This window comes from Notothenia rossii, assembly GCF_949606895.1.
Source record: "Notothenia rossii genome assembly, chromosome: 5".
Taxonomy (NCBI): Eukaryota; Metazoa; Chordata; class Actinopteri; order Perciformes; family Nototheniidae; genus Notothenia; species Notothenia rossii.
The window spans coordinates 77894342-77917226 of NC_136903.1; the positions used below are offsets into that span (position 1 = coordinate 77894342).

The window sequence follows — 22885 nt, forward strand, 5'->3', positions numbered from 1 at the left end:
GCCTGACACAGAAACCGAGCAAACTGGGAGAAAAATAATGAACTGAATCAAGCTGGTACTGTGACAGAAAATCAAAGCTGGATGAAACCAATATTCCCTGTCAGCGTTCACCTTTGTGGATATCAGGGTGAATCCTCCTCATTAGCAAACAGTGTGAAACATGACCTTAGTTCTTGAAGGTGATCAAGACAAAGAGATATCACCTGAAATGTCACAGAGCTGTTGATTCATAACTATCACAGTTAATGACGTCTCGGTTTGATGACTTAAAATGAAAGCATTTCCTGTAAGGTCATGGTTATGAAGATGGGCGTGTGGGAAACAGTTCATCAGGTTGCCAGGAAACCAGAAAAGAATGAGTCAGTGTTGTCAATCATACTGTCCCCAATCTATTTTACCAGTGGGGCCCTCATTTCCGTTATTTCTCCACTGCCATCACTGTAATATCCTGTGTGATTTACCGTGATGTGAATGGCTCACTCGATGGTCCCACAGCGCAGGAAGTCATAGCAGAAATGAAAGAAGCGCCGCTGCAGGAGCAGGGAAGAACTGGAGGAGATATTTATAGCTGCTCCGCTCACAGCGCTGTCTTTAAGATGCTCCTTTTTATTCCAACCAACCCTCCTTCTCGCTTTCACACTCTCTCTTTCTCCCTCACTGTCAGCTTTCATATCCACACTTCTGCCATTGTTATATATCTCTCTCATACATAGAAAAGGAAGCTTGGTGGTGCACACACACAAAGGATGAAGCCCTGAGAAAGAGAATAGTTATTCCTAATTTTTCTACAACCCAGTTGGATCTGTACTGCCACAATATAGGCACACAGTGTCATTATAAACCTTATGTTGGTACATTTCACAACACAAATGATACTAGTTTTCTTAATTGAATGTTCCAAAAGTTATAGGGAATAATGATGGGTTTCTTTTCATTCTTGTTGAGTAAAAGATGAGAAAATACTACATACTGGTCTTTATTTGTGGGTTCATTTTAAGATTTCTATGGTAAATAGTAATACACCATGGTTCTTCTCTAGTGCACACAAAACCCACAGATGTGTAAGGAAGTGTCAGAGTTTCAATTAAAGCTATTAAATGTCATATTAAAGTGAAGAGGGAAAAAAACCACATTATTTTCCTTGGTAATCACCTCACCTAACGCATCATATTTACCTTGTGACCATTGTTGGGGTACTCACTCTCAACATGGGATCCATTATATAACATGTACAACCTGCTAAATCAATCGATAAAAAAAACAAGGAGACACGTGTTAAAGAAAAAAATATTTCAATATTTATTTGCGGTATAAACATGTCTTGAGTTTCTTCCATATACTGTACATTACATAGGGTCAATTGTACTTCCTTCAGTAGACAGAAAGGTGAAACTGCCCCGATCAACATGCCCCTTTGTTTTAAAACACAGACAGATTGCATCTATTTTAAAAACTGTTTACAGCACAATACAAAACAGCTTGTGTTTGAAGCTGTAACACGTTGCAAGATGCATTGTCAAAAAAATCCCTGAAAAATCCCTCACTGAGGTAACGTTTTTTATTTCATTCACTTCTTCTTTCACTTTGTATTTAGCGCCACCACTTCTCTTCCTCTATCGCTTACTCTCGTCTTTCCCTCCCAAGCACATTCTTACTGAGATGTAGCTACAAGTTTAAGGACACAGAAACGGCCGTTCCTGTGATCTGGCAAATTTACAAACAGAGAAAAGACTTGATTTCTCTTTCATTGTTATAAAGACACAAACAAAAAACAGAAGAAAGCAGCTTGAAATCCACCATTTTAAATAGAAAAGCTCCGTACTGAAATATATTTCAAACCTAGGGTGTAAGGGATCAAGTTGTGTTTCTTATTGTAAATGGGAAATGACTTCAGGCGAGGGGAGGCCATTCAAGCATGGAAGTCTTGTTTTTATCTCTTACGCTATCATAGGACAGGAACTTTTGCATATAAATTCATAACATATATATACTTAGATATATATTCATATTTAAAGGCCACAGGAATAGCATAGAGCACATTTCTCAAAAACAAGACGGAAAAAGACCTTGTAAATACTGTATGTGTTGTAATTGTCTATTGTGAAACGTAACTGCCATGCTGAACCACAGCTCTGGCCGTGTAAAGCATCGCTCGTCTGTGTCTCTGTGTGTGTGTGTGTGTGTGTTAGCGAGGGCCTCTTTGAGGTTGGGAATGGGCACGTGGGCCCTACATTTTGGACACCCCAGGTGAAATGTAACTTCAGTCCACAAGCCATATAGAGCTGGATCTTGTATAATAGAATAGATATAGTACAAAAGAAGAAGATTTAAAAAATGTTGCGGTTTTGGATCTACAAAATACTGCAAAAAGTTGTTTTGATATATTGCAGAGTAATAAACCTTGTGTGACCCGTTCTGGTAAAAAAAAGACAGCTCTCTGTCTTTTTTACTATGTTCTGATTCGAATAATAGATGAACAAACGTTTCATTTTTCTTTGTACACAATGTTTTTTTAAACTGAGATACAAAGTATTTAACAGTCAGCATTAGAAACAAGTTAGAAAGATTATATAAGGCCAGCTCAAACCAACCCTGTTCAGATTCAACTGCTGTCCCCTCTGTAACCCAGTTCTTTGTCTCAGTTTAGAGCCCGTCCACATCCTCGCTCTTTAACCAAACCTGTAGTTTGCTATAACCGTGGGCGCTATGCAAGAAATTGTCACATTCTCCTTTTAGTTTTATTAGCTATGTTTCAACCAACTACATGTCTGTCTCAGACCAACAGACCAGAGGAGGACCTTTAGTTGAATGAAACTTCCTCAAAACTAAAAGAAGCTGTGATGACAGTATCATGATGTTTTTTAGCATCTGATTTCATATCTAATCGTTCGTGCTTTACAATAGACCACAAAGACAACCGTGTCCTATTTCTATTGTTTCCCAAATGCATTTACAGTATAAGACTACTGCTTAGTCTAATGTAATGGTTTACGTTGATTTTTTTTGTGAATAAAACATTCCCATAAAAAGCAAACCAGGTTGCCTTATAAAGCCATTTTTAAACCTATACTCTATGGAATGATTTAGGTTTAAGAATATACAAAGATATTCTTGTATGACGCCCAATGTACCCGCAGCAATTTCCATAGGTCTAAGTGCTGCAGCGTTTGGTGTCTTTCTTGTTAAGGTGCTTCTGATGTGGACAGGATCTGAGAAAACTCTTTAACCCGCTGCTGTTTACCGCTGTGTTCAGCAGCAACAGCAGTTAAAAAAACGGTCCTCATCATTCATCGTCCCGTCTTGTAAAGCAACATCCAACCCGTGGCTACGTAAACTGTTAGAGAGCATACAGTACCACAGCATGCTCAGGTATACAAAATAATGTAGATCTGTTTACTATTAGTTCTAGAATATATATATTTATATCAATGTGGCTTTAACATTTCTTTCATTTACCCAAGGCTTAAGGGTGAATCAACTCAGACAAACCGTTTTTTGACGAAATGGGTAAACTCTTTGCAGAAAGAACTTTCTTCTGTTTTCTCCAATGCAGTTAAGGGACGTGAAGCTATTGAAGTATATAAGTGCAGTCTGTAGCTGAGGCCAGTCCCAATCCACAACACCATAATCCCAACACAGAGACAGGGTCTTAAACTTACTGAACCCGTACCAACATCCTGAAAAAGATAGGACAACTTCCTCCCAGGAAAAGAGGAGTAATACGAGAGGGCTGACTCACTTCCTTCGACAAAGGTTTGCTAAGATAAGCTGCCCAAAAAGTTCTTTAGAAATGTTAACTATGAATCCTTCATAGACGTCAGAGTTGTGAGAAACCAGTTTGGCAACATTTACTAGTCAGACAATATGCTGTGATGAAATAACAGGAAGTTCAGGAGTTTAGTTTCTAACTGAAATGAAACAGCCTTATTAGTCAAAACAGTTGGTGGAAACAACGTCTTGTAAGGCAACTGGATGAAAAGTCACACGGGGAAACAAAGTAGGAACAGGGAACTTACAGTGTCTTTACCCACGCCCACCCTACATGCCCTCATCCTACCCAATGCCTGTCTTTGCCCCTAACCCAACCCTCTGACCCCTGAACCTCGTCCTCTGTGCAGCTGTCGGGACATGTCGCAGCCTGGGACTGGCCTCTCCTCTCTGAATGTCTCTTTATCTGCCGGCTTTCAGCACCGGCTTCAAGTGCCAACAAGTCAATGGCTTCACCACTGTGCAAACTGCATTAGGTCATAACAAACTATAAGAAAAGAAAAACTTGAAAAGGAAAAAAAGACAACTCGGAATATCACCTCAACGTTCCTCTTTGCTGGCATCTTCACACCCACTCCCCTTCTTTAGTTTTACAATCTCCTAAGCCATCTGGATTGGATAGGTAAGATTTCTATGTGTATATATTTATATAAAGGTATAGATTTGTGCGTAGATGTACACAAAAATATACAAAAATGCATAAAGAATTTGTTAAGGACTGCCCATACATTTATGTACGTTACCATACATACAGTACAAACATACATACTTTGTTTAGGTGTGTGTGTGTGTTAATTCCTTGGTTTGTAAAACTCCACATTCAGTAGAGTGAGATTTCCTACAAGATAATCCCAGATTCTCCACTTGGCACCAGTCAGCTCGACTCGAGAGCCGAGACAGAAAGACAGAGTGGATGTTTGTTGTCTCATAAGTCTTTGTATGAAGCTGTCTGTCCTGCCGCGTCCTTCGCTCAGTTTCTCAGTCAGTTAAGTGCTCCTCGGTTCTTTGGGACAAGACAAGTTGATCGGAGCTCTTCCTCCCTCAATTTCAATCATCTCCTGAGGAGGATGCCATCCTTAACCCAGCTGTCAGTTATCTCTCCGGGTCAAAAAGCAACCTATCTCCTTTTTAACGTGCCACCTGTGACCTCTCCTGCCCCTCAGACGCTGCTCCGTGGCCAGGCTTGCAGACAACAAGCCCTCGGAGGCTAAAACATTAATTCAAACTGGCTGCTCCCTCCGGTGCAGCCGCTTGTTACCATGGTAACAACACCACCTTTAACCTGTCGAAGAAAGGGACAGTTCCCCCCTCGTCTGATTCTCATGTGGACTCCAGCGTGTCCAGTTGAAACACATTGTGATTGGTTGGGGTGGTGAAAAAGAGCTGCTCGTGCGTCGGGGAGGTGGAGTGGTTGTCACAGGGACTGTTGAGGCCCAGCGTCCGCTCAAAGTCCAGCAGCTGGCCCATGAAGTTGAAGTTTGGGGAAATGTTCGACTTTTTCCGCTTCACAAAGTCGTACGCGTCGTTGAGCGACAGGTTGAGCTTCTGCATCAGGTAGGCCACCGTGACGGTCACCGAGCGGCTGATCCCCGCCAGACAGTGCACCAGGATGCCGCACTTCTTCGAGCGAGCCTCGTCTGCACAGGAAAGCATGAGAGAGGATTAGATTGATGTAAAAACCCACTGTATATTTTCTTATATTTATTAGCCTTTAAATTATGACAATATTCTCTGTTCAATCTCTGCTGTGGCGATGTGAATAAAGATGTATTTCTCCTAACAAACAATGAGCCACATTTATAGAATCACATAAAAAAAATTGTCAAACCTATTTTAAAAATCCTCAATTAGCTTATTACTCTAAATACAATGGGATCTTATATAAACACATAATGTTCTGCCAAATTTAGAGGAGTTTAGGTTTCACACGATATAATTGTCTGTATTTCTTTTTGAGGTGTGCTGTTGGCAGGGCTCAGTTGTAAAAACGTGACGGCCACGGTGGCCAACACACACAATTATTTTATTTCATTATATTGAATTGTGGCTTATTTAGTCATGACTATACAATGTTATAGAAAAATATGCATGGATTAAAAGTTTCAGGCATCTGAAAGCAATTGACTGTGTTCCATTGTGTGTATAATATATATGTTCCTCAAAAAAACAAAACATATTTTCCTATTATTGAATTACAACTCAATAAGAATCGCTTGAACAATAGACATTTATAGAACAATATCTAACATTATATTCTCCCTTCAACACTCCACTGAAGGCAACAATCCAGAAAACTGTGCTGGCTTCAAGTTAGTAAAAAATATCTAAAATGTTCCATTATTGTGATTTGAATCCACAATGACATTTCTTAATGACAGCAGAAAGTCATGTTTCATTCTGCTTTCTAGCTCTCAGTCTGTAGAAAAGCCTGAATAAGGAAAACATCCTACATTATTAACAGGCTACATCCATCCACCTTCTATCAGTTTCAAACCCTTGCACTTGCATCACTACAGGCCATTAGAGCCACAGAGTTAAGTGCTTCTTTCCTTTCTTCCTCTCCTTTATCTCTCTATGCCTCTCCTCACTCTCCCTGCCTGACTCTCTTGTTTTGGGATTTGGGTCAGTTGGCTCACGAGCTCAGGCTGCCAAGCGGACGTCAAATTAAATGTATATGTGATGTGTGCTCACTTTCTACAACTATACAGGACTCAGAAGTCAAATAAGAAACCAGTGCGTAGTCTGTGCTGAGCAGATCCTCACATTGTGCAGATGTGAGCAGCATTACATCCCTTTTCTTGTGCTGTAAATGCATCATAACGCAAGAATTGCCCATTGCCGGGAAACATCAAGTTCCTTCTTCTCTATACGTTATGCACAATCATTTCAGATTTTTAAGGAATCTGCAGTCTACAGCAGTAAAGTGTAAGGTCACTTCTGGAACTTCTTTCCTTTACCCATAATTACCCTGCTGGTACTTAAAGACCTGATGCCCATTACAGCCAGTCAGACAGCAACATTTAACATGTAACATCAGACCCATGACCCGAATCTGCCAAGACCTCTGGCTCTGGCATATGTCACACTTCCTCCCACCTACTGAAACATTAGCTTTAAAAGAAAAAGAGAAATATGAGAGTCTGGACAATCTAAGACCAAAACAGAGACCCTGGTTCTCATATACCCATCAGAGAGGGAATGTACTCACTCTCTGGGAATTAAGTCAGAGGGAGTGACACTAACGATGGGAAATACTGGAAATGAGATGAGATAAGAGGCTACAATTCTCCTGGCTTCAGTATGACTCAATGCTCCAAAAATCTATTTCCTCAATTTTTTCAAAACTATTGTGCTATTACAGTCAAATGTAATTAGGAATAGAAAAATACAGGCCAGCTGTGTTTAAGACAAGTTCCCATTTCTGTTTAACACAACAGACAAAGAGAGTAATGGAGGATAAACTTAACAAACTAGTGCTGACAAGTTTTGCATACCAATTAACTGGCTTTAATTTCTTAATGGTACAGTTTTGCTGCTTTTCATACGTTTATGATAGTAAAGTAAATACTTTTAGTTTCGGACTGTTGGTTAGACAAAAAAAACTATTTGAAGAAGAAGACTTGGGCCTTGCGAGATTGGGATGAACAATGTTTAATATGTTCTGACTTGTATTATCTGATTAATCCATCTAGATAGAAAAATAACTGCCAATTGTTAGGATATTCATTTAAATCCAGCCAGCTGGCTCCATATTCTAAAATGTATGATAGTTGTTTGGACAAAACAAGCAGAAGGAGCAAGCCTTTACTTACCGATGAATGAAATGGCCTCGGGGAAAAACTGAGAGAGGTTCTGGCTCCAGTGATCGGAGATGGGGATCTGTTTGTACTTGAAGTCGCCTTCATGTTCGAACATGTTGGGCAGGTTGGGCGTCACGTTGAGGATGTACTTGATGTTGTACTTGCTGAGCACATCCAGGTTGGTGGAGTCTTTGGCACAGCCCAGGAAGAGGTACGGCAGAATCTGGACGGGAAACGCTGTCTGGTTGCTGGGGAGCGGGCTGCCCTCTGACTCTGTGGCGCTGCCCGGCTCGCGATCTGACTCTCCATCAGAGCAGTCGGAGCTGATGCGCAGACCCCCGAGGCCGAGGACGGAGGCTGGGGGGGAGCTGCTGGGACAGGAGCAGTCCAAATTGGTCTCGCAGTGCTCGGGGTACTCCGACTGGAACTTGTTGAAGCCCCCTGAATGACAAGGAAGAGGCCAAATAATGTCAATATAAGGAAAAGGGCTAGAAAGTCACTTCACATGCTGGTGTAAGAAATGTCTCTGTGCATGAGCGCAGGGAGGGTTGTGCAATACAACATCTACAAAATGGCAGCTGAATGTAAAGTCTGCATGATACGATATATTTAACATGTTCCTCCAAATGCTCTACGTCTTACTGTGATATCTTGTTTCAACAGTTACTTTATCACTTTAAAAACATTTTGTATTATTATTTACATTTTTCCATTATTTTTACCTTGTTTGAATCCTGTTTTTAACTCTGCTATAAACGCCTGAATTTCCCCAGGGGGATAAATAAAGGTCCATCTTATCTTATCTTATCTTACAAGAGGTGAATCGTGAACATGAATTATGGTAATTTTACCTTTTAATTAAAAAGAAAATAATATGATTGCTACATTTATACATTATGACCATTAATAAATGTTTTTTTAACATGTTATTAATCACAGTGATGGTAAATAATAAACAGAAAAAAAAAGAACAGTTAGTTCCAAAAATGAAACAATCTATCATACCATATTTAACCACAGTAGATTAATATTCAGATTACATAATATGTTATATATAAACCAAGGGGTTTAATGACATCAAAATTAAATCATTTACACATATTTTTCATTTACTCACATTACATTATAAATATTCTAAAACATGACATGTATATTATGATATGGGTTTATAATTACCAATGCAAAAATATCTGCCATATCGTATTTTTATGCTTGACTACATCAAATATGAATGAGACTAATAACATGATATTTTCGCCGTCATGGCTTCGCAAACATGCCGGACAGATGTGATCCATTGAGAAAAGCTGCGCCCTGGGGAGGTTGAGCAGGACACCGAGCACTCACTACTCAGCTCAGTGGACTTTTTGTGAATGGCAGCTCGGATTGTGACTTTACTGGAACACTGCTTTGATCATTAATACATCAAATCTATCTGTAGATCCTAACGCTACCACATTTTATACACGTGACGTCCTCATCATGTCTGACTATCCTATGTTTTTATTTGGTGCTGCAGTTTTATTCACATTGCGTCGTCGTCTCCTCGTTTCCCTGTTCATTCATGAAAAAAAACGCCAGTCTTTTCCTAAAGGAGCACAACATGGCGGGCCATTTTTGCAGCATTTAATTGAAAACATATTTGACATACATAGCTTTGTATATTTAGACACATACTCCCGTTATATATTTCTATTGATTAGCCAGATTATTTCCAAATAATAGTTGTATAATGGCTCTCGGAAATAAGAAGGAAGTGTTTTGTCAAAGTTCATTATGACTTCGCACTGCAGAGTGAAGCTGATGTGTTTCACATTGCAGCCTATCTATTATTACACTGTGATAAAATCATAATCTCTGGATAATATGCTCAGATGAATAACTCTTCCTGCATCATTATTAAAAATGAACGAGACACGAACTTTAGTCGGTCAGACAGATGATAACATCTGGATTCATTTGAAGTGTCGAAACACTGCGACACTTCAAGCTATACCTATAAGCTATTTAAAAATCTACAATTACGTTATATTTAATACGGAATATGATAACATTTTCTAAAATAGTATATGAATCTGGACTTGAATCAGACTTGATAGTTTTGCTTCAGATACGCCACATATCCAGAAACAGCTTAAAACATGACACATGTAGCCTATCCATTAGGCTACACAAAGTATCCCGGATCAGATCAATCTTAACCTTGTGTGTTATATTCTAGCACTAATAGTTATCTATTTGGTGAGATAAGCTGCTGAGGCTTTCCTGTAATAAGGGGAATCTCAGTTAATTACATCGGAGTGAAATTATTGTAGTCATTGTGAGTTTTTTATGGATCAAAGGGACACGTGTAAAGCCATCCAATCTTACCCTCCAGGTAGAAAGCCTTGCACCCGTCGTCCCGCAGTTTCTGCAGCAGCAGCCCCAGCACGGAGCTTCCCAGCCCGGACTCCTGCCGCTCCGGGGTCGCCTCGTCGTACAGAACCACCACGTCCGTCTTGCACCGCTTCACAAATTTCTCCTTGTCCTCGTTGTTGGGGATGATGGAGCGGATGGGGAGGTTGCCCTTCTTCAGCCTCCGCAGCATGAGGCCCGGGATGGCCAGGTTGATGGCCGACTCTATGTGCGAGGACTCGTACAGCTCATGGGGTCTGCAGTCCAGCAGCAGCAGGGAGCTGGCCCCGGACTCCAGCTCCTCCTGCAGCCACTCCACGCTCTTACTCGACATCATCATCACAGTCACGATCACAGAGCCTCTGCACAGATGATTAATTCTCATCAGGGAAACGTTAATCCGCCTGTCCCCTGGTGTGACATGGAGAACAACGCAACAGAAGAGAGGGAAACAAGACAAATCACGCTGCTAAACTTCCCTTCCCGCGGCCACCACCAAGACCACCGCCGCTGCGCACACACACGCAGCCAGCACACACTTCCACACACACATCCAACACGCACGCAGCGATGCCCCTCTGGTTGGAGCAGGAAACTTGAACATGCAGGTTTTCTTTCCCTCCTTGTTTCAGTCCGATATAAGTGGAGGTTTCATTCCGACATCCATTTGGCGACCCAACTCCAACTTCGAGGGCGTCCACAGACCCTCAAAAAACGTCCCAAAGATGCTCAGTTATTGTCTGAGGGTGTGAGTCTCAGACGAGATGCTGTGTCTAAAGCCCATGATTATTGTTATTATTTGACATGCTGGCCCGTGGAGCGCCTCTGGTTTGTCATTTCTACTGGATGCGTTAAAGAGGCTCTGCAGGGTGTCACTGAGCTGAGGGAGGAGCGCAGAGATTTAAAGGTGCAGAGCTGCTGAACATTCACACAAGCTCACAATGTTATCACGACATTCATATCCATTCATTGATAGTTCATACAACAAGGCACTAGACATACTCTAACATGTCCCCTCCAGTAATAAGCTCAACATGTCTCCCATATGTGTTGAAAAAGAGTATAGTGTTGTTTTTTTTACCCCAGAAGAAGCTGTTTGACAGCTGGTTGCAAGTGAAACCAATGTAAAATACTGCAGGCCAATACTGTTTCCCTTCTCATTATTTAAATTTAATGTTAATATGAAAATACAAATACAGTTTGGTAAACCTTGGCCCCAATATTACAAGGCGTTTACTTCTGTTTGTATTGTTATTGTTATGGTTGTAATAAACCCTAATATCTGCCATTACATGTTCAATAAAAGCAAAAGATAAAGAAAAGGGAAAACTCCAGTATGATACAGTACACTATTGTATTTCATTTTTCTTAAAAAATATGATTAAATAAATAAAAAGTAAACCGACGTGTTGACAATGACAGAAAATTTGTTTAACGTTGTTATTTAATTTTTTCAGGGGTATTCACTCTATAAGGCTTTGCTAAATATGGGCTAAATTTATTCACACTTGGGACAATAAGATTGTATATTTGCCTGTATAAGTCTGATATTGTAAATATGTATATTACAGAAAAAACATTTTATTTTGTATTGGCCATAAATAAAGAAATCCATCTGGTACCTGAGCAGTGCTTTCTCTAAAAGGATCTTATGACCATCTTGTTCATTTATTAAAGTGAATGCATGCCTCACAAAAGGGTTTTAATTACCTGGGGGACACATGTGTACCTCTCAATCAATGGCCTCACACACTAGAAGGGACTCTAACTCATTTGCCACTGATCTCCACACATGGGACACTCACAACATTTATACACTCATCCATAATTCATTCACACCTCCACCTAACAATCAATTACAAAAATGTGCCTCTGGCCTCAAACTAAACAGCAATTATTGAGTGACAACATCGTAGTCTGTCTACTAGACTCATTTCTGAGAGCAATATGTCTTCTCTCTTTGAGAAAAAAACTAGTTCCATGAAGATAGGAAACATTTGAACAACTTGTTGAACTATCTTGAAGGAGCCTAATGAATTATTGAAATACCTCTAGGTTGTGAATTTCACATTTTTGTAACAGCTCTATAGTGTATACCTGCTGCTCTGGGTCATCACCATGACTTTCACCATGAATGACCTAATAAGGCATCAGCAGGTTGTGACAGAGGCAGAGGGGAAAAGAGGAGCGTTTGATTTCCTCACAGCTGCAAAGAGGAGGGGTGGGGGATGCACCAGCTGCAGACAATGGCTCTTTATCCCCCCCCCTTACACACACACACACACACACACACACACACACACACACACACACACACACACACACACACACACACACACACACACACACACACACACACACACACACACACACACACACACACACACACACACACACACACACACACACACACACACACACACACACACACACACACACACACACACACACACACACACACACACACACACACACACACACACACACACACACACACACACTTCAGGGCTCTTGTGTTTCCACTCCCTTCATGGACAACAACAGGCTCTCTTAGGGTTGTGTATCCACTCTGTGTGTTTGTTTACAAACTTCTCTTCGATAGTAAACAAAAACTATCATCACTTATTTTTAACACCTACTTAACTGAAGACTAAAACTTTAGTCGTGATGAAGCTCTAAAAGAGTCGACATCAGGGGGATAACTTCAAGTCTTGAAAGCACATGTAGACAAGGCCTTGGTGGCAATCTGGGCAATTAGGGCCAGTTGAAATGAGTTAAACAATGCCCTTTTTTAGTAGTAGCATTAGCTCGTTATTCTGCAGCATTTCAGTCATTTTTAAATGTTGTGAGCTAATCAAATGGATATTATCAGTGGTTATCATTAACATTGTAAATCTTCGGATAGGGCAGAAAAGGCCAAATTACACCTATCCCCATGTTATGGTTTTTAGTTTTAAACATGTTATTGAGTCATTAGTAACAAACATACTTGTTTAAGACAAAAATCATGTTTTGGGTTAAAAACTAAAACTACATTATATTTGCTTATAACGTATGTCACAAACAATTGTAAGCACATTTTTTATTCAAAGTCTATGGCAGAGTGTAAGTGAGCGAGTTGGGGGAGGAAAACAAAATCTGCAGCTTTTTATTTTGGAAGCAAATTCTTTTTGACTTATCAGTTTGACAATTTCCATTCAAATGATTGGGTGCCATCTGTTATTCCTGGATCCAGTTCTCATAACACCCCCGGGACGTATTTTGGGTAATTTCATGTCATATTCTGATGGCTGGTTTAGGTTGGATAGCGACATCTTTGTATTATTGTCAAAATTGTGATGCGGCTCCTTGTTTGAACTCTGAATCGGCCATTGGGTTGTAAATCTAAAAGTTTCATGGAGATATAAGAAAGCAACAAAACCATCTGTCGCCAGATTTGAATTCAAACGTTGCAAAATCCTTATCGGTGCTCAGAAGTAAGTGACATCATTTCATTTTAGGAAAAACACTTGTGTTCAAGTCGCGCCACATTGCCGATAGTAAGAAGCTGTTGAGATGATACGTTTTCCGTGTCTTTAACTGGTATATTTTAATAACTGATGGCGCTACAGAGCAGTATGTGTTACGTAATAAAGCTTGAATATGACAAATAAGATAAAGATTAAGATGTATTCACTTCTATCTGAACAACAAAAGACTTATCAGCAGCTTGACCCATTGTGAGTCAACCTGCTCGTACATGCATCAACAGCCTTTAATCTGCCATTTTGGAAAGAACAGGAGCTTTCTATGTGCACACATTTCCTGTTTCACAATACCCGAAGTGTGTCAATATGTCAAGTCTTTATGGTTTTCGTACTACAAAAAACTAGTCAAACAGAAACAGCAATATATGCAACATGAATCGTTTTTTCTCGACACATCGAAGTCATCCTTCAGAGATGGAATAACCGCTGCTGGCAGATGAAGGAGAGTTTACTTCCTCCTTAAATCTATACTCCAGAATGGTAATGTAATTTCTGAAGCATGCTGTTGAGATGAGCGCACTGACCCATAGTTCCAGAATTGAAACTGAGCTACACAAAATATTACACCAAAGCCAAGCAGAACCTTACAAATCAGGACAAAGCTAAATCTCTTGATTAAAGTGAATGTGAATATTCTTTTTGAAGGTGAGGTGTTGTCAAACTTGTATTTAGAGAAACAAAATGTATCAGCAGTTTTTTCCCCCCCAGGAAGAAGTAGTTTCATTCTCCTGAACTGCTCTTCCTGTCACTTTACTGAATCTCTCTATCTACTTAAAGGTGGGGTAGGTAAGTTTGAGAAACCGGCTCGAGATACACTTTTTGTTATATTCCATGGAATGCTCTTAACATCCCAATAGCAATGAATATCTGAAGTGCTTTGACAAAAAATCCATTACAAAAATGTCACCTGTGGAAGCCGTAGTACTGTAAAAAGCACGACCAATCATTTTAGCCGGCCCGGCTAAAGTAACTGGATGGCCTACCTGCCTGTCAGCCTTCTCTGTGCACAAACTTATCTCGTGCCCTCATTGGTCATGTGCGCGTTCGCGTGTGTTGGAGGAGGGGCTCTGTAAGGAAGTGGCAGATTTTTACCGGCTGTGTATTTACAAATTCTAGCGCACTCCAGCTGGTTTCTCCAAAATTACCTACCCCACCTTTAATGTTGGTTTACCTGGTATACTCATTTGGTATAAACAATTAGCAAAAAAAAGAAATGTATAATTTAGTACCGCCTACATTCTCCAGTGGGAATGGCTCCATAGACTGTTTAAAATAAATGGACATAGTCACTATGACTGGCTGGTTTACTTTTGCACGCCATGTTTCAACAAGTAGTTTGGCCAAAATGACTGAGAACCTAAATTGATATGCAGGTCTGAAAGAAAAAATTGCAATTGATTTAAAAAAAGGTTTTTTAGATGGTTAAAGAAAAAAGCTAAGACTATTAAAATACGCTCAAAAGCCGCAGTGTCTTCATCATAGTTGATATGTCTTTTCAAAGAAAGGACACACATAATTCAAATTCCAGTTCACCTTCATGCTGATCTATGATTAAAAAATAGTACAACTCAGACTGTGAATGGGTGATGAATCTGATCTCTGGGCCTTCTTACCCATGAACAGATTTAAACTGATCCTTCTGAACCAGAAAATCCCCCCCATATCCCTGGAAAATCACCCTGGGTTGTATCCAGTATTATGAACAAGTCGTCCATTCATTGTCAGTGGAACGACTCCAGAAAACATTTTTTTAATAAATTAAAATGTTCTTAATACAAGCTTCAGCAGATATTTAAACATTCTGTTCACACGACTGAACCATACATTAAGATAACATCTTGAGCTGAAATTCTCATAAAAGATATCAGTAAATAATATTGCCTTTCTTTCTTGTCCAGTCTGTCATATTTATACAAACTTGCTCCATTTCCTTTATGATTTTTCTTAATGAAAACGAGGAAAATACCAACTTGGCTTGAAGGTCTTTTTGTCTGAGGCCTCTTTAAGGCAGACTGTGGTTTAAACCCACTCACCTCAGTGATAGAGTGAGGTGGCCACCCCTCTCCCACGCTAACGCTGGCATTTCCTCTGCTGTTTCCTTTGCCCCCAAACACGCAGGTCGCCAACACATAAAAAACAGGCCTGGAAAATGAATCAACGCACTTAGTTTCTGTTCAGTTTCAGCTGTGATATCTATCTGTTCCTTTATCACAAACACATGCAGGTACAGAGGTTGTTATAGTTAGTGATTGCTGCTAAATGTTTACACACAGTCACTGATTTAGTTCCACTTTTCCAAGGTGCTCATGATCCTTTTATGACAAAAATGACAAGCTTGCCAGAGGTAGCACACTAGCAACAAAGGGCAGGAATAACGATGTAATGTGTAACAGACAGCTCGGTTTCAGAAAACTCAAAATCCGCTTCATTCACAAAGTTAAGAAACAAAGAAGTCTCAAACGCTCCGCCACTCTTCTGCCCTTCAGAAAGGGCGTCGTTAGGGGAAATGCATCAAGCCGCTCTCAATTATTAATCAGGAGCCAACAGGAGATCTCAATCACCCTCTAATCAACTCAGTGGAAGTGTGACATTCAGCTGAGGATAATTGAAAAAAGGTTGAATACTTTGGGTACCTGTGGTGGACATCTTTGATGGTTTTATGATACTAGATGGGATATGGATAAAAATCTACATTAAATCATTTGAACTCTTACGAAAGTGAAGGAACCATGACTGGAAAACACCATAAACATGATGATCAAAATAAAGCTTATTATCACAGGTGATGCTTGTGTGAGTAGATTAAACAAAGCACATGAAGATGCCACACCTGAAGATGCTACACCTCACTTTCTCAAACATGGCTGCCTCCAACATCTGCATTTTCAGGTGAACTGTTAAGCGCTCAGAGGCCAATGCTGATGCCTCCAGTAGAATTGTCTGAGCCCTGCTATGAATTCTTCAGGAATCCAATAGATAGAGAAGTGTGTTTGCATTTAAGTGTGTATTCTGTATGTGAAGTGTGTGTATGTCTAGTGAAGAGCAGTAATAATTTGCCGATGCTGTGAGCAGTCTTTGAGCGACAGAGAAGTCTCACAGCTGAATTCATTATGGAAGACCAAACTGGAAAGATAGAGAGGGACTGACATACATAACAGAGAGAAAGGGAGAGAGGGAGGAAGGATGTAAAAGGGAGCCGCCTGAGTGACAATAAAGGAAATCAGTTTAAACAAATGTACATGTGAAATAAATCTCCTCAGTCTAATTCAAGAAAGCAAATGAATAAAACATGAATGATTTTGATTGTCTATTGCATTCTATCTTTCATCACCAACCCTTTATCCTTAAAATACACACATACACACTGCTATTAATGGTAGAAGAAGTACTCACATATTTTAGAGGAATGATTAAAAATGATACAACAGTGTAAAATACTCTACACGTAAAAGTCCTTCACCCACGCTAAAATATTTGCCTGAAAACATACTTGAAGTACCAAAAGTAAATCAACTTATAAATCATAATTGGCTATTTCATAATACAGTAACGTCAGCAGTACTAAGCTAAAGGCATACTTGTGTTTGGCGCGATGACGTTGAGTAGTCTCATTTAGCCACTTGTTAATAACTGCGGTTTTTAAGACACAGAGTGGGGTGTTCACTGACGTATTATTGTTGAGGAACAGAGCGTCAAAATCTCTCAAAGAGGTCCTTTTAAGCTTTTTTGGGTTTCCCCTTTCCTGTAGTCTGTTACATTGGTTTGCCTGTAAGTGTTCTGCAAGGGCTCAAATCCCAAAGGCCTCAAATGGACTCCTTTGTAACACGCTCCAACACGTTGTATGCAATAGGCTAAGGGGCGGGACATCTCAAAGCAGTTGACCAATTACAACAGAGCCGACCAGCTCACCAATCAAAGCAAACTTGGCTCTGGTCTTTTTGGTAAAAAGTGCTTCAACACAGTCAGAATGAGAAATATAAAGCACTTTTCCAACTAAAAGCATGCAAACCTGTCACAGTAGAAGCACAAAATACAAATATGAAAGCTGAAAATGAGCATAATAGGTCCTCTTTAATCTTGTGTTAAACAGCGACCTGTTTTCTATTATTTAATCAAAAAGTCTGGAACAAATCCAAAAAAACACATTTGAATGGTTTTGTTTCCAGTTTGAGTGAGCATTTTATAAGACCCTGAACCAACATGACAAAAGCAACATTCATTCATTCAGGAGTAATATTCACCCTGCTCTACTGTATCTTATCAACATGCAGAGCAAACATACTGTACCTACGTAGGCAAGATTGTAAAAGCACTGAGGTGAGTCATCGTGCGTTAACTCAGCCCTCACCTCTCTCTCTCTCTCACACACACAGAGACACACACTTACTTTAGCCTCACCCCATCATATTACTATGACAGATGAGAGGCAGGGCCATAAAGACAGATGGTCAAAGGTGCTCAGATACGACTCTAACAATATGTTCTGTCTCATGACATATATTACTCTCCTCCTCTCTGTTTCAGCAGGCTTCAGACCAGCACATGAACAGAACATCCAGCTGTTTAAAAGCAACCTCGTAACTAGTGGTGTTAGATACATTCATTAAAGATCTGCATGATCAAAATACTTCCGTGGTTGTGACTTGATTTCAGAAAGTCCAGAACGGCCGAGTTAGGTATGAAAGTGCCCTTAATAAAAATAAAAATAAATTCATTCATTAAGGTTTAATCTTATATAATGTCAGATTTGATGTCCTTTTTTGGTGCTAAAATGGTTAGTTAATAGCAGTGGCCTGTCGACATATTCGCTGTAGATTGCCAACTATTTTAATTGTTCAAGAAAAAAAAAGTCTGATCAAATATGAGGAACTATTTTTCTATTTTATATAAAACACATTAAAATCTAAAACTTTGACAATGACAATAATCATTCATTGCAGAGCTTGAATGGCTATGGTAATGTAATCCTGACATACATCCTTCAACGGGTAGTATTTAAAGAAACAGAGCTGTAAGAGACACTGTGTTATTTCTCTCAGTGAGTTTGTGTCAGAGCAGTGGAGCTTCAGAGAGGCAGGTGATTTAAAGGTGAGTCTCTGAGAGGGGAGGGACGGGTGTTCTGAAAGTTATCGCTAGGTTTTTTTTATGGGCTGGTTCATTGTAAAATAGGTCATCAATTTGAAACACTCAGCACACATTTACACACCTTACAGCGTGTGTGAACTGGTTGAATTTGTGTTATATATGCAGCCAGCGTGGGTCAGAAGTGATTTCAAGGTCCCCTATTATACTGTTTTTCATCAATATATTATAAGTCTCAGATATATACAAAACATGTCTCTGAAGTGTTTTGCTCGAAATACCAAACAGATCATTGTATCCCATAATCCCCTTTGTTTCAGCCCTGTTTCAAAAGTGCTGATTCTCTGTCTGTTACTTTAGATGAAAATAAGGAGCCCCTCCCCACGCCCCTCTGAGAGATATTTGGTTAATAAGAACACAATGGTGCTCTAGGAGGAGATTCAGGTGATAAGGTGGGGGGGGGTTACCTTGGTTGGTTATTGGCTAATGGTTACACAAGCCAAAAAATCGTTATGACATCATAAAGTGGCCAAAATCTGATCAGCTCATTTTCAGACAGGTTTTTATATAAATGGTTCAGGACAAGAAGTGAGCGAATATTTTTTTCCTGAAACTTCCTGAATCTCTTTACACAGAGGGGACACATGTTCATGTATAAAAAACATGAAAAAGTGGATTTTGCATAATAGGTGACCTTTAAGACTGACATTGGAGCATTGAAGTAACAGACCCATTCATCTGCAAGGACTTTATACCAATTATACATTTAGTTAAAATGCAGGAGTATACAGAATGAATTTGTTTGCAGAGCAGCAGATGTGAAGTAAGTTCTTTCTCCTAAAATGAATCCATCTGTTAATACTAAACTAAAGCTCCTTTTTCAGATTGCCATAAAATGTGTCAACAAGATTTAAAACCTTGTTCTCTGTTGTTGCATCGTCCTACAAGAAACCCACTAACTCCATCCATTCAGTCCGATTGGAATCGAATGGAAAAGATGGTTTTGGAGCAAAATCTAAAGCGTGGGTTGAAGGAGCACAGCGCCAAACCTCAGCAGCGGCCGACCAGCACAGCTCAGTCTCAGAGGGGGAAGGAGTGGGAGAGAAAGGGGTGAGGAAGGGTGAGGCAGTAAATCAGGCAATGGGGAGTTTAGCCAAATCCAGTTTTGCTCGGAAAATATATTTTAAGTTCGAAGCTCAAAGGAGTTTCTCCTCATTTAATCAGTTCTGAGATAACCCTTTACACATCTTGATGTACAGTGTGTCATTATTGTGACTTTAATTTGTTGCACTTTATTTCCTCTAACACACAATATACTATATTCCTGCCCCAGGGGTCTCACAATCCAATCAACACCAATTGACCGAGTTTAGTGGGTTTTTTAAAGTAGCAATCTTGTAAGGATTCCTCCATTGTTCTCCATTATTAAGGTTTCACAGAGAGACACATTATTTGCAGAGCTCTCCTCACCAATAAAGCATTTCCGCATTCAAATCAGAGCAGGCAGACAAAGGACGAGTGGGCTGCAAGCTAACATTGATTCAGCTTCATTCTCTGATTACTTAGGAACCATATGAACAATTACTCAAATACTTTCTTTGGTTCAAATGTACGCTTCAAACATATCATATATTTACTGTTTGGACCCATGTGGCTTAATTTAAGCTCTATTTTTTTTACAGACTAATGCAGGTCACTTTTGTAGCTCTTGGATGTTTTAATAATTGTGTCTACTCTGTGCATATGGCTCTGTCTGAATGTATGAATCTCTTTGGGCCTGTAAAAACTTATAGTGCACCTGCTGTTACTGTGACTCACTGGAAACTCTTGTACATCATAAGCAGAACACAGACTTATTCTATGTTTTTCTACTGTGGTTCCTCAAAACTGTGTCCCTGCAGACCGCCTCTCATTTCTTTCCTAGAACTACGTCCAGTTCCCGCTGAGCTCATCGAGCGCTGACCACTATACAGTTACATGGACCATTTCAGTGATGGACACCAAAATCTAATAACACGCTCTGGCAAGATGTTTTGGGATTTGTTTGACCCTGCAGTGATAGAGACACTATGTATGGCAGCGCAGCCACCACCTGCAGCAACAGGGCAGAGCAGCAGCCAGTTGTGAGAGCATTATCAAGCTCATAAATCTCATAAAGTTGGAATATGACACAATGTTTGAGGACAGAAAGAGCCAAGAGGAGCAGTAGAGCACAAAAACCTGCCACACTGAACTAGTAAAACTCTAAGACACACTCTCAGGCAAGCAGTGGCAGCAACCACAGCGCACCAGGAAAAACATATCCAGATGTTCTCCTCATAGAATCACCAACCCCCTCCTACACACACGGGCCACACATGGGCTACATATTACAGAGGCTTGAGCTTCAACTTCTTTTTTCTCCTCATTCTTTTTCATGTACGCACACACACATCTGTACCGCTATACATGTGAGGACATTAGGCCGTAACATTAACCATCAGAATGAAATTCATAATGCAAACCTTAAGTAGGTTGCTTTGATGGAGAAGGGGCGTTGCTTTAGTTACCGGGTGAGACATGAAATACGATCCAGGAATTCCACTTCTCGTAACAGATCCATTAGTTTGAATGCTTATCAGATGTTTCAACAGTGTAGAGATTTAGATTTAGTCTCACGCTTAGATGGGACTTTCAATAGTTGTACAGTAGTCGCATTTTTAGATATTTGTATTGTTTAAACTTTGAGTCCAGTTTAAATAGAGAAAAAGGCATCACATTTGAGTCATTACTCAATGTTTTCTCTTCTGATTTTTGTATTTAGTCCTGTGCAGGTTTCCATGTAAACTGAACAAAAACTGCATCTTAAAATGATTACGATTCATTGTCCAGTTATTTCCTCAATAAAGTTAACATCTATAAATAAATACATTATCATTAAAGAATATCACTTCCCACTTATATAAAACAGAGATACGTAATACAATCTTACAGTATCGGAGGTTGAACCAAAGAAGAGTTAGTGTTTTAAAATGAAAAATGACTTTTAAATATAGTTTGGGATTCACTTCTTGTGGATTGACTCATTCATTCATGGTTACAGCTATAATCCTAAACATGAAAAAACTCCCAAAATGTCCTCACTACCAAGATTTTAAAACTGAACGTGGTCCACACACACACACACACACACACACACACACACACACACACACACACACACACACACACACACACACACACACACACACACACACACACACACACACACACACACACACACACACACACACACACACACACACACACACACACACACACACACACACACACACACACACACACACACACACACACACACACACTTTTAGCCCCTCCTCTCTTCCACTAGAGCTCCTGGCACGCCGTCTGGTTGAGGCCCATAGTAAAGGGAGACGTTTTCTCTGGCTTAAGAGTGTGTGTGAGTGTCTGTGTGTCTGTGTCTGTGTCTGTGTGTGTGTGTGTGTGTGTGTGTGTGTGTGTGTGTGTGTGTGTGTGTGTGTGTGTGTGAGTGTGTATGTGTGTGCACGTGTATGTGTGTGTCCCCGGGCCCCAGACAGGAAGGAAGAGAGTGGGCCCGGCAGCACAGCTCCAGAATTCTGGTTTTGTTTTTCTTCTTTTTCCATCAGTGCGGAGCCTGAGTCGGGTCTTAAAGAAACAGTCATTAATATTTTCCTCTTAATGACGCCACACTGTTCTCTGAGAACTCCACAATAGGACTCTGAAAGAATCATTGCGATACTATGTAAACATATTACCAGTATGTAAAATACAAATCTCAAATCAATGAAGAGGTCTTTTTTGGCTCAGATGAATCTGTATTTTGAGAAAACACAGTCTGCATGGGGTCAGGCTAGTTTTCATTGAAGCGTCTAAAAAGTAGTGTTCTAACATCAGCGGTCAGGTTACCTAAATTACTCGGGAGGTGAAACATAAGGATTTTGGACTCAAGTAGGGCAGTCGTATTTAGCCGCTTCCCCCATGTTTTTGTAATAAATCGACGCTCAGAATCTGGCATAGAAAGGGTTGGGGAAAGGAGCGATGGATGACACAGTTCACGGCTCATGATCTTAACATCTCTGCTGAGGACAATAAAGACTGAGAAGTCATGATTCATCGGTTAACAGCTCGGGCTCTGTGGGCCAATCAGAGCAGGAAACACTCTCTTAAAAGTAACCGGGTGACATCATCGATTTGGCAACGATTATGAAAACAAACTCTCTTTCAGTCGTTACACAAACAGAGCTCAGGGTTGTGAAAGAGCAATCCTCTCATCAGCTAATTTCAAGTCAGAGG

The 22885-nt window shown here is 40.1% G+C and overlaps 1 protein-coding gene across 1 annotated transcript; it reads right to left on the bottom strand.

Moving 5' to 3' along the window:
- Positions 1–1275: 1275 nt before the first annotated feature.
- Positions 1276–11328, bottom strand: dusp7 (dual specificity phosphatase 7). Its single transcript, XM_079683166.1, has 3 exons — positions 9939–11328; positions 7581–8009; positions 1276–5405 (listed from the first exon to the last, which is right to left on the bottom strand). The coding sequence occupies exons 1-3, from the start codon at positions 10345–10347 to the stop codon at positions 5089–5091; spliced, it is 1155 nt and encodes a 384-aa protein (XP_079539292.1). The 5' UTR covers positions 10348–11328; the 3' UTR covers positions 1276–5088.
- Positions 11329–22885: the final 11557 nt, after the last annotated feature.